A 13,511-nucleotide genomic window follows, 5' to 3' on the forward strand; every position below is an offset into this window, starting at 1 on the left:
GCGCAAAATAGAGGGCAAACAGAATATCCAACGGGTCGTATGTCTCCTCGCTGTGTTCGTAAAAAATAAATTAAAAAATAGCACGATCTGCGCGAAAGAAGCGAGTAGAAGCTTGCGATTTGCAAGCAGAACTGCGACGAATGAAAAACAGGCGAGAGATATACACGTTGGAGAGGCAAACAATTGGAAGAGACAAACTCAGGTTGAATAAAATGAAACTGAAATTGAAGGAAACATGGAATTCTTTAAAAAAAAAAAAAGCAGTATGATAGAATATATTTTTCAAGACCAATTAGAAATTATAAATCAAAGTAAGCTTTGAGTTGATGTTAAAAGTTATTAAGAAAGGCAGAAAAGTATAGGCATGGATAAGAGAGGAACTAAGTACGTCAAACAGAAAGCACCAGTAAGAAGGAAAACTCAAACTGGTTAATGAGAAAAAAAACAAAACCATCGAGAAAAAAAAGTAATCAAATGGTAATCATAATAAAGAATTAATATTTAAGAACGGTCAAACAGTGCGGAGATTGGACTTGCGGACTAACCATATAGTAATCCTGAGAGGGGGATCTGCCTGTCACAGATACATTCTGCACCAGAGTTCTATTGCTCGTCTGAAAGTAGGTTACATATTCAATTTACATAATTAGCTTAACTGAGTGGGTATCTATAGTATTTTGTTTTGTTTCTTTTTCTTTCATTTGTTTGTTTCTATAGTAACTTAAAATATACAGTTTCACATAGACACATTGATATTCTTGTGTAGATTTAAATCTGTATATATGTGTGAATCTTGCTTCATAAAAAAATCATTTCTCTTTTTTTTTTGTTGATGACAGTGCTAGATCATGAGGTAGTGTTATCAGAGTAAGAAGAAAGGAAATAAGAGAGAAAGCGAAGTATAAGTCAACAGAATAAAGAAAGTGGAAATCATCTCGGTCAAACTTTACTCCTCTTTTTCCTTTTTGCACCTTGGATTATGCGACCATTCCATCAATTTCTTTTATTACTTCTTAGATAACAAGCGCAATCAATTGGTATTTGCAATGTCAATGATGGTTTCTTGTCGCATAGTCAAGAGATGTTCTCAATAAAATAGCAGAAGTAACATCGTGATGGCATAAAATAAGTAATTTACACCATCACGAGCCGCGGTGTTGGTCAAGTATGCGCTAGCTTCATCAGCCTTAACCCGTTCCCATCGAGAGAAGTGAAAGAATGAAAATAAAAGGAACAGAAAAATACGAGAGGCGTCGTCGACGAAGGGCTATTTGTTTTTCCTTTCCGACTCTCGCTCGGGTATCGATTCCTAAGTCTTCAAGCGCTGAACAATTCTCCAACTGTCCAGAACTAACTTCCTAATATATCATTAAATTAATAAAAAATTTATATCCACAAAAAGATCCGTCATTTTATGGTCCCAGTTGAGTCTCAGTCTTTTCTTTAGAGAGCCTCAATGCTGGTTCTCAGGTTAAAAAAACATTTATGTCCCAAAAACGTATGAGAACAAACTTATGAACTTCCTTCGTACTATATTCCTTACTTAGAATTCTACAGATTCATCTCTACAAGGAGTTAGAAGGCATTTGTACCTTCTGTTGTATGGCCATTCCTGACTCCAAGAAGTAAAGTCTAGTCCATGAAGAGGATATGACTTAATGAAATGGAGCATTGACTACTTAGACCACTACTATAAGTTGGTACTAAATAATCAGATCTGTGCTGCTTCTATGTAGATCTGGTGACTAGCCATCTAATACGTGCTTGGATTCTATAGATCATAAACGATCAGGCAATCATTATTGAAGTTAATACAAACTGAAGAGATCTACTATAGCTCTCTACGCCTTACTCATCCCTAACTATATTCATCGCCCTTAAGTAAACAATGCAATTTTTGTCTAACTGGAGCTGATTTCTTGACTGAGCTGGTTGAAAATGGGCGATTAATGTGGCAGATGCCGAGAGACCCGAGTAGGTATTTAAGAAATGGGCAAAAATCAATTATTCGAGTCGTTCAATTAAATCTTAATTGACTTCCTCGTGCTTCGATTTAACCTCTTCGAGCTTGAATCTCGATGAAACAGAAGTGTTTTTTATTCGAGAAAAGCAGCAGATTCTTCTGTAAAAGAAAAAGTTGCGAATGAGAAAACCGTATCGAAGAGGTTAAGCGAGGCAATAGTAACACTTGTAGCTTATAGTGTCCAAATATCTTTCATTTCTTGAAGATATTCTCTTTGGAAAGAGTAACTGAACCCGACTGCTACATACAGTGAGTATGTTAACCCTTTATAAGGGGTGCAGTGCCAACTATAAGAAAGTGGAACATAATCTATCTGAAAAAAAAAACACAAAGAAACATTAAACGTATTTTCCTTGGAAAATAATTAAATTCTGAAAATCTGAAGAAATTTTTTCGAAGAGACTACGTAGTTCCGTTCAGTTCAATTTTATTTTGTCTTATAAAGGGTTAAGAGCCAAACAGACCTAATAGAATATACCTAATAGACTATAAAAAATTTAGACGAGCTTCAGAAGACCCCATAAAAAAGATTCAGTCGCTGAAACGAGCACTGAAATAGGGAAAACGATCTGAAGACGATCAATCGGGTCGAGGTCAATCTTGTGACTCTCAATATAAGGGGCGCATGTTTTATTTAGATCGTCGAGCTTTCTTTCTTTCTGTGACTAATGCGAGATATATCGCAATATCAAGAGGGCAAAAACGCAAGGTACGCATCGTCGAGGTAACACGGCAAAGAACTCAAATGAAAATGCAAACCAAGGTAAACAACGGTCTCGAACGAAAAAAAATAACCAAATGAGAGAAACTAAAAAACGTACGTATATATATATGGAACAAAGTATATAACGTACATGTATATACTTTTTGACTGTGTGGCTGCCTAGACTATACCATTACACGTAAATACCCCTTCATGGCAGATTCAGAATTCAAAAACATCAATGAAAAACTGGCTCGCGAACGTGGATCTTACTTGATCATAATTCTAGATCCTAACTGCCTCTATTGCTAGACAAATTGAAGAGTTTGCATGGCTTCACTTCTTCCAATAAAATAATTCAGAAAGTGTGAGAGAGAATTCTCATGAACGAGAAAAGCAACTGGGAATCAGTAGCAAGCAAAATCCAGGCTAATTTCTCTTGTCATTTCTTCATCCTGATTCTCTGTCTGTGAAGAGTCATTCACAGTGTAGTGGCCAATCTGCGCACACGGTCATGGTTAAAAAAGAGAACAACTTGTCGCTGCGATGATATGGTATATATTGGGCGTTGTAATATAGTCGATGGCAAAATACACGTGATTCAACAAAGAACGTTGAACACAACCGATTCGATGATGAAACAAGACCTAGAAAATCGACGCCAGGACGACGGGGGAGACTCGTCGGTCCAAGGCCAATTAGAGAAAGCAATCGGAGCGTCGCGTGCGCGGCTATTTCAAGTAGTCTCGTTAATTCTATATTATTATTCTTTTTTCTCATATTAATTTGATATTGTTTAACTTCATCTCGGGGACGGGGAGAGGGGAACCCGAGAGAACGCTGACTTCGAGTGATGGCATGAGAGTGAGAGATAGGGATAGTTACCTGTGTCTGTAGTCGTGTTAGACCACGGATCCATAGAATTTGTCCTGCGCGCGGCTTTTTATCCGAGTCAGGGTCGAATTTCTCATCTCCGAGATTGATCGCACCGATATCATCCGGCTGGCCGCGGCCCCATCTGTTTTTAAAAAACATGAAACCAATTCTTCATCACTCGATCCCTGTTACACACATGGTCTATAATCAAAGTAGGTTGTTTTTTTTTTTTTTTTTTTAAGAGGGAAACTTTGATTTTGATTCTTAAATTTTTTTTATTTGGCTGACTGATGACGCGTAGAACCGGCTCCTCGACGCACTGCACCCAAAATTTTCTCTGTTCTATGGTTTTTCCCCTCGCTCCTTAGCTTGGATACCTAATCACGCTATCTGTTTAACGGTATTCGACGACGCTGGCTAGTTCAATTCTTTTTTCTATTTTTCTTAGGAAAATCGACTGACGGTGGCATAAACGGTGATTGGAAGTGGCCGAGAAAGGAAAGCAGACGGACAGAGAGGCGTACAGGCTGTTTCACAGTCACGAGATATTGCTGCTCTGAGTTTCAATGTGATCCTGTGTTTTGTAAATGAATTAAATCTTATTTACTGGAAGTAAACATTCACCTTTCCTCTTTTTCGTTATTTTATATCCTCGTTTTTGATTTATGATAATATACAAAAGAAAGTTTAAGAGATAAATGATACGAACAAAGGCCAGAATTGTATGAATTGGAATTATATTTTGACGAAAGCAATGAATGAATGTAATATATACCCTGAAATAGATTGCCGTTACCGACAAGGTAGAAAATGTTTAATACAAAAGCTATTAAACATTTACAGAGATTAAACTTTCTTTTGTCCATCACTATATATCTTCTTTGTCACTAGAATATTCAAATCCATGAAACAGAAGATCACCGCTATTTCCTAGAAAATTTGACTTCCAGTGAGCAGCGCGTTTCTCGCCGAAACAAACGCATTCAAAGAAGAAACCTGCAACTGCGAAACAGCCAATAATATATACACACATACAAGAAAAAATGTTTTGCGACGTGTAAAAAGAATGAGCCAACGAACGAGGGGATGCGATGTGAGGTGCAATGCGGACAAAGTGAGCGATAAAATGCAGTTTTCTGCAGATGAAGAAACGACTGTACATGTGTGAATGGATAATGTCTATGTATATGGCGTGTATGATGACGAAAGAGATACTTTTGTACTTGTTAGGAGAAGGGCGACAGCGATGAACAGAGCTGACAGGGGGAAAAAAGACAAAACAATAAAAAGAAGTTAAAGTAAACAAAAAACACAATGACAATGAGGAGGAGGATTAAGTGATGTAACAACACGTTCTGGGGAACGATGCACGCGTGATCTGGTAAATTTCAGGACTTTGGGTGTGAGATCTTTGGTATTTCGTAAATTTTCCCTTCTCCTCTGGACAGGTTGCTCTTTTATCTTTTTTTCTTTCTTTTCTCTTTCAGTTTATTTTTCGCACGTTTTAACGAGTCTGAATGGCATACATATATAACTTCCGGTATCCTCTGCAACGTGTGCCGTTTTGTCGCCCAGCAAGATGCGAGATCTCCCTTACCTGTTCAGGAGGGACAAATTTTGCAAGTAAAGCTCAAGAAAAAACCGCCACTACTTCTCTATGTGTCCTACGACAAGTGGCTCAGTAAAAGCTTTAACAAGCGAATGCAGAAGATTAATATAAAAACGTGTGAAAACCCCATATATTGTCATGTATATAGCTTTTTGTTTCACCTCCCGTGATCATAACACCGTGTTCGTATAGTTGACCAGGACGACCACACAGAAGCGTCCCACAATACACATACGTATATTATATCCTGTATCGATGATGACCATATTTTGTTATCTGATTATTGCTCGTGTATCTTTGATTATCTTCTTTTTTTTCTTTCTTTTCTTTTTAGTATTTTTAGTGCGCTCGACGCGAGAGCAGCGAGAATCGCTGGTCCCAATTCGCAAGGGATTCTCGTCCCCTAATTTTCAACTTGCGAATTGGGAGGCATAGCCTAAGCGGACAGAGAGAAACAGATGCAGAGAATGAAAAAAAAAACCGGTTCAGAAGGAGAAAGTTCGGCTCCGTGCGTGTAATGGATAAAGATGGGGACAGAGAAAGTACAAGAACGAAACCAGATAGGGAGAGACAGACAGAAAGAAAGAAAGACAGATAGACAGTTAAAAGTTGTTGAAAAAACAGAGTCGTAACAGCTCCAGCGAGAGAGCGGAATGATTACAGATAAAGCGCTAAGCGCAAAAGTTACCATTTATTGTAATAATAGTATCTAGTTAGTCCGAATTTTCAGCTCTGTGAGAACTTCAGAACCAAAAGTTCATAAACTTGAACTCGGTTCAAGCGCGCTACTGAGATCCCTTGCACCAAACAGAAAATGCAAATGTTACAAAATACAGTGTATGTTTAGATAATATCGTGAGAGTATAGTGAATCATTAGGACGCCGCTTTCATTGGTTACTCTTTTACACAAACAAGTACGTAGACATCGGAGAAGGGTCTTCAGTCATGCAACGGCTAAGCCTAATATACGAGGTCCAGGTTTACCAAATGAGAAACGAGTAACAGTATAATATCCACCAAGGGAACTAATACTCGTTTTTTTCCATGGAGACTCTACATACTTCCAGTATCCAAATAAATACATATTCAACAAATTCCTATGAATATTCCAGATCCATCATTATTAGATATCTTTGAATCTTGATCCTTTTAATCTTCCAAACTTACTTCTTCCATAATTCTCAGTTCAAAAACGTTTTCCAGAATTTATTCAGTTCTCCATCGACGAATTTCTAGGTTTTTTAATTTTCATGAAACAATAATTCAAAGATATATAAGGTCTTTCCTATATTTAGATACTGTGTTTTTGTTTTATTAGTGTCTTTGTCTCCAAACGTTCAAAGTTTCTTCCATGGAGGAAACCTGGAACGTTTCATTACTTGGCCAGCGCTAATGTACAATTACAAAAAAAAGGGGAGCGAGGGAACAACTGAGCACGCGCTATCATTCTTGTCCAATGTGTTCAATTCAGATCACAGTGTTTGCATATTCATGGTTTTAATTGGGTTTCCTTAATATCTGGGCGTCTAAGGAGCATGCTACATAAAGCAATACGTTATTATGGTGGAGTGAGAAACATATGACGGGCAAAAGCAATAGAAAAGGATTCCTAGAAGCGAGAACATAAACCAACAGAAGCACTACGATTATACAGCTATCAATAATAATAGTAATCAATATGATTTCCACGATGCATGCCTCCCTTCTATTACACTTTTACACGATACCGATTATGATGATACTTATCTTTCAAATGGTACCGTCTTTTCGATGTTGCTACACGCATATATCTCGTATATTGTATGATAGCGATGGGTTTTAGTTATATAATAGGAAATACTGCGCGAACAATATACGTAACTTCAAAAATCCCTTTAAATTAATATCGAGAATAACTATACATAAATTGTAAGAATTGGAAAATACTACGATAGTTAATACAAAATTCTCGATCTTAATATTAAGAATTACATATAAAATTCAAACAATACATCCTTATACAACTATCAACCACCGTCAAGAGGCAATATATTCTCCAATAACAGAGATTCCGTACTCGTACAATAGACGAACGCTGAATTAATCGTGCTCAATTATTAAATACAACTTCCAAGTATTGATATATAAATACATATACATGAAAAATCTTTCTCAATAGAGATTTCGATTAAGATAAAGAGGTTCATGCAAAGGCGACTATCGTGTACCAGGAGGGTCTCAATAAAAACTCATAGAAGCTACGTATGACAACTCGTAGAACTTCAATCAAGATTCATATAATCGCGCTTCCAATTTCCAAGACTAGTTAGTTTGACAAGACAAGACAAGACAAGACATACATGAGAGCGTATTTTTCAGATTCATTCTCAAAGCTTTAAAGAAGTTTTCCAATTACATTATTTTATGCATTTTAGTCAAACAATGTAGCATCCCTGATGTAACGCGTTCCTGTCGCGTCACACAATGCAAGAAAGCAAGAAATATTTACTATATTTTCCCATCTTACATACTCCTGATTTATTTAGTAATGCGTGCAATATGGCTGTTTTAGTTGTTCATAGCTTCTAGATGTCTTTTTTTTTTTTTTTTTTTTTTTTTTTTTTTTTTTTTTTTTTTTTTTTTTTTTTTTTTTTTTTTTTTTTGAGTAGTCGCTACACGTTGACTTCCGGCATTCTCGCCTTTGAATTTCAGATTAGAAAAAGATTACAAAAAAGAAAAAAAGTAGTAAGACAAAAATTATACAATACGAACAAAAGAGAAACTGAAAAAAGAACATGTGACAAAAAATATTATTCCAAAATATTTTCTGAACGAGAACGCAACACGTGGGCGTGACTATTGTATCCTTTTCTTTTCTCTCTTTTTTTTTTAAGTTAGGTTGCGCCCGCTAAACCGAACAGAAGTATCTCTCATCATCTACACATTAAAAAAAAAGGTAGTTTTTTTACATGAATATGTTTATAACTTACGAAAGGATTTTAGGAATCTTGCGCGTAGGAATAGTCGTAATTACTTGGCCCCACAATAGAGTACCGACTCCGAAGAACAGGCACCACATCCATTGTTCTAATGTGAGAGCTTTCGTGCTGAACGCCATTTTACCGTATTGTATGATAATTACCTAGAAAACAGACATAGGATTTTATTGAGGAGATACAAGAAATGGTAATTTCGGTGTCACCCAAGTGTTAAAGAGCTTCTCTCGTGTCCGTTTCTCCTTGGCTGGAATTCTTCCTTTTGTTAAACCTATCTTCTAATTAATTGAGAGTGAGAAAATGTGAAATTCTATCTAAAGGCTATTTATTAGCTGACTATTTATTATTAATAGAATAGAAAGCTAAGGATAAATATTAATAGATTCTTCCATTACAAATTCAAATTCTATATATCATACTATACTAGACTTGGCTATTAAATAAGTAGAGAAACATTTAATCTCTCTAATGTTCTACTATATTGACAATTTCTATCCCTAATGTCCCACATATAAAGATATTGAAAACGAACACGAATATATTGTTGAACACATAATCATAATTCTAATAATATTCTTAAGAAATATATGATGATATAATGTAAGAAATATGGTCTACCTGCGCTAGACATGTCATGATCCAGATAGAGTAAAAGATGGGGTTGGTGAATATTCCTTGGAAGACATTACGCTGACCATGGATTTTCCTAGCGTTAAATTCGTTGAAAAGAGTCATCATGACGAATGTGTTGAAGATGATGGTGAAGTGCTGCGTTGGACCGCCACCAGCCTGCGCAACTCCTCGGCCTGTTTCGATGTCAAGCATCTTATCACCTATCAATCAAACAGCTCATTGTTAAAAATGTTTTTTTTTGATCGGCTTAGTCATCTCAAAATCAAAAAACAAAATCATTCTCACGAAGTTATAACGCTTGACAATAATCAAATCAACAATCCGAATTCTTTCTTGTCCTCTTTCTTTAATATTGTTGTAGTTCATCGCTTAAAAGAAGGTACTTGGAAGGAACGCAAGTCTGACTATTTCCAATAGATCCAATACAACCGTAAAAATAGACACACGCGTTGTGTGTATAGAAAGAAATAAGATTTCTTATGTAAATCTCAAATGTCACTTTCTGCGCGACAAATAAGTCTCTCAGAAGCCAAACCGATGAACTCTATTTTTTATTCATTTTTTAATTTCATTACATAAGTATACGATTAATATTCACTTCTCAAGAAGTTAATTTATCGCAAGAAGGTGACATAAATAATAGTAAATTTTAAGGTGAATTTAAACAGTGTTTGCGACGTTATCATTTTCGTGTACTTTCCAATTTATGAAGTTGACCACTGTGGTTCCTAAATGGTTCAAATAGTACATATTTGAACTTTTTATATATACAATTTTCTTTTTTTTCTTTTTTTTTTTAATTCAGAGATGACAGAGAATATATGAGCCTCCCAGAAGCCAAACTGATCAATTGCACTTTTTAAACTTTTATGAAGTTCTCAATGTCATGAATTAGACACATATTAAAATTGAACATTTTAGAAAAAGAATTCTAAACTAAATTTTAGAAAGTAATACTTGTAATTGCCAGTTTGATCAGCATGGATTTTCTGAGGGACTCATACAATGAATGAGCGAAAAACAAGAATATTTACCAACGAAAAGAAGCATAAAAATTACAGACAATTGATAGACAGCTTGGCCGAGAATGTTCTTCATCATTGTCCTGGAGATGAGCGGCTTCGTGCGACCGTACGGTTTACGAAGAAGAAGGTCAGACGTTGGCATTTCGGTGGCCAATGCAAGAGATGCTAATGTGTCCATGATTAAGTTCACCCACAACATCTGCACCGCTTTAAGGGGAGAATCTTGCACGGCACATGCTCCGATAAAAGCAACTATAACAGCGACGATATTGACGGTCAATTGAAACTGCAAGAACTTCGCTATACTATCGTAGACGTTTCTACCCCACATAACTGCCTTCACGATCGACGAGAAATTATCGTCCGTTAGAATGATATCAGAAGCTTCTTTAGCGACGTCGGTGCCGGCGATGCCCATGGCAAAGCCGACATCCGCCTTTTTCAAAGCAGGACCGTCATTCGTTCCATCACCGGTTACAGCAACAACCTCGCGACTCACGCTCGCTTTGCTATCGATTATGCCTTTCACGAGCGTGTATTTGTCTGTAGGCGACGACCTAGCCAACACCCTTAACCTCGGCCACACTTTGTCCAGCAAATGTTGCTGTACCTCGCCGTTAGCATCACGGATCCTCCTGTTGAACTCTTTGCCTTCTAAGATCAGGAAGTCTTCGTTCGGCTTAAAAATCCCACATTTTAGGGCAATGGAACGCGCAGTATTTATATTGTCTCCAGTCACCATTCGCACAGTGATGCCCGCCTTCTGACACTTCCTGATCGCGTCCGGCACCTCCGGACGTACCGGGTCCTCAATACCGACGATGCACAAACACGTGAGATTGTTTACGATGTTCTCTTCGTCTTCCCAATTCGGATCGTTGTCGATGTGAACCTGATTGATCTCTGCCTTGCCGGGAACGAAGTCGCGATATGCGACGCAGATCGTACGGAGACCGTCGCACGCCATCGGCTCGATCACGTTCTTTACCAGACGCTCCTGCATCTCTCTGGTAAATTTCTCCAAATGACCTTCACGACCATATATAAAGGCACATCTGAAACAATAAAACGTGAAGATTATAGAAGAAGAATATAAGTACAATTCTTATAATCTCTTAATTTTCATATTATTCAGCGATTGAAAAAATCTATTTCAGTATAACATAATTAAAAAAGAGGAACAATCTGTTCCTTTTAACAATAGATGACAAGTCCGTAAAGTTTTGTGAAAGAGGAACAGTAAATATTTTTCAAGAGACCTCTATAACGAAAAATTTAATAAAAAATTTTGATGATATGTGACCAGTTAACAAGGAGTTACATTTTAAAATTGCTTTCAAATGAAAAACAACAAATCTGTAACAATTCTATGGTAAATAATACATTCTTTCACAATAACATCGGCATGTAATACAGCAAGTGTTTTCCACGTTTGATCTGTGAACTATAATTGGCTCGGAAAAGAAAATAACATACTTCTTCATAATGATCTCGGAAGCGCCCTTGGTGAAGAGTCTGTATCCACCACCTTTCCTCGGGATGACAGTAGACATGCTCTTCCTAACGCTATTGAACGTGTACACCCGTGTGAAGGTTTCTTCAGGTTGATCGTCTCGTACCGTCTGATAGTTCATGCCCAGGGCTACTACGAATCCAAGTAAGGCACATTCGGTTTTATTACCGACTTGAAGCGGCAATTCTGTAGGTTCCTGCGGGGGCATTATTCTGGATGTGTACGCCGAATTAACAGCGATAGCTTGAACTATTAAGTTTCCGATGTGCGACGGGATCTCCGAGAACTCCGGGACCTTTTTGCTCATTTTCTCGCATATGTACGACTGAACGACGGTCATCCGGTTGGTTGTCAGGGTACCAGTCTTGTCCGAACAGATTGCCGTGGCGTTACCCATAGTTTCGCAAGCATCCAAATGGCGTACCAAGTTGTTGTCTTTCATCATTTTCTATACACAGAGAATCATACATAATTGTATAACTCATACATCAACAATATTCCTTCACAAAATTTTAATATCAAATAAGGAGTAAAATTAAGAATTTACAGAATTTTAATATTCCTCTATCACTTTACTCTATTCCTTGTTTTTCCCTGTTTTTCTCTATCACCTTAATTATTAATTTAGAAACAAAATAAAAAGAAAATATTTATGATAAAGTAGAAAGCTGTTGAGTGCAAGCATTCCGATAACTTAATATAAATAGAGTCTTAAGAAATCTGCAACCTTTAATGCGGAGAGTAAATCTCAAGAGTGCTCCTCTCTACAGTGAGAATACAATAACTTTTAAAGATTTATAAATAGAATAGGAGTTCATTTTGTTCGTAGAATCACAATAACACTTTTTCAAACTATCTTATTAATTATGAAATTCTGAGAGAATGAAATTGGTGAATAGTTACCTTAACCGAATAAGCGAGGGAGAGGGTGACAGCTAGAGGAAGACCTTCGGGAACGGCGACTACGAGTACCGTTACACCAATGATCAAATGCCGCACCAGATCACCAGCGTACATATTTTTCCATGGTTTCCCCTCTATCACAAACGTGGTAACGCAGAACTGAATGACTAGAATGATAACAGTAAGCACTGCTATGGTCGAGCCGGCATAACCGATTTGTATGGCGAGTTTAGTTAGCTTGGCTTGTAAAACACTCTTCTCTTTCTTCCCTTCTGCTCCGCTCGCATGGCTGGCTGCGTGATGGTTCTCCCCGGCCTCGTGCTTGCCTCCACTCACATGGCTGTTTCCAGTTATTTCTCCAGCTTCATCTCCTTCATTAGCAACAACATACAGATTCATTTGAGTTCATCTATAACCACACCGTCTGAAGCTCGATTCCCATTTCTTCCTTCTTGGTTTATCGTCTCTTAATTAATTCTAACTTTAAAACAACACAATTTGAAAGTAGTAATATTTATGAAGGTGCTGATACATTGTTTGATTTTGGATTTTTATATAACAATATTGTCCAAAATTACATAGGAATTAAATGACCAGTGGAATCGAGTTTCCTCATACTACATTTACGACTACATTGCTTTACATACTCTAACTAATATTATGATATTGGTGACTAATGTTAGTAATCAGTATCTATCAAAGAAAAGGAAAAGGAAATGTAAACGGTACCAATAAGCCCGCAAAATAGAGAGAATATAATCAAGAATTAATCGAAAAGCACAACAATTACATGTTATGAAATAGAGGTGAGCAAAATTATTATAAAGTATACAAAAGAGAGAAAAAGAGAGACAGGGCGTTATTGAAATAAATGCAGAAATAATCAGAAGCTATACAAAACTTTAATAGCGGCTAAGATTCTTCTTCAAATATGCATAGAACCACTGCTATTGGAAGCATTCACAGAATCAAATATAACAAAAGGTACAGAGAAGCACGGATGAGACATAACTTTACTCTTTCACGCTGTCTTCATAAATCTTCCCCACTTAATTTGTACGAGAACAAATGGATCAAGAAGACAAGATAGGAACAATAGAAGTGAAAGAAAAAAGTAGATTGACTTGACAACAAATTTCTGTCTTCACGTTACAGAGGCCATATACATAAATGTATAATATAGAGAGTGCAGTCAACGAAACATAGAGAGTGGTGATATAAAGGACAAAAGTTCAAAATTAAAAGTGTTA

The 13,511-nt window shown here is 36.8% G+C and overlaps 1 protein-coding gene across 19 annotated transcripts in view; it reads right to left on the bottom strand.

The window, feature by feature from the left end:
- The window catches only part of LOC122576658 (plasma membrane calcium-transporting ATPase 3), an 80,050-nt gene that overhangs the window by 22,708 nt on the left and 43,831 nt on the right, over nt 1-13,511 (bottom strand). For 15 of the 19 annotated variants that reach the window (XM_043747277.1, XM_043747275.1, XM_043747269.1 and 12 more), the window contains 6 exons: nt 12,262-12,632; nt 11,322-11,806; nt 9,855-10,900; nt 8,806-9,020; nt 8,182-8,333; nt 3,612-3,744 (listed from right to left, as the gene is read on the bottom strand). In XM_043747277.1, coding sequence (XP_043603212.1) covers nt 3,612-3,744; nt 8,182-8,333; nt 8,806-9,020; nt 9,855-10,900; nt 11,322-11,806; nt 12,262-12,632 — 2,402 coding nt within the window. Of the gene's footprint in view, nt 1-545; nt 615-3,611; nt 3,745-8,181; nt 8,334-8,805; nt 9,021-9,854; nt 10,901-11,321; nt 11,807-12,261; nt 12,633-13,511 lie in introns of all 19 variants that reach the window. The other 4 variants (XM_043747276.1, XM_043747279.1, XM_043747280.1 and 1 more) reach the window with 2 other exon arrangements.

Source organism: Bombus pyrosoma, linkage group LG16, assembly GCF_014825855.1.
Source record: "Bombus pyrosoma isolate SC7728 linkage group LG16, ASM1482585v1, whole genome shotgun sequence".
Lineage (NCBI taxonomy): Eukaryota > Metazoa > Arthropoda > Insecta > Hymenoptera > Apidae > Bombus > Bombus pyrosoma.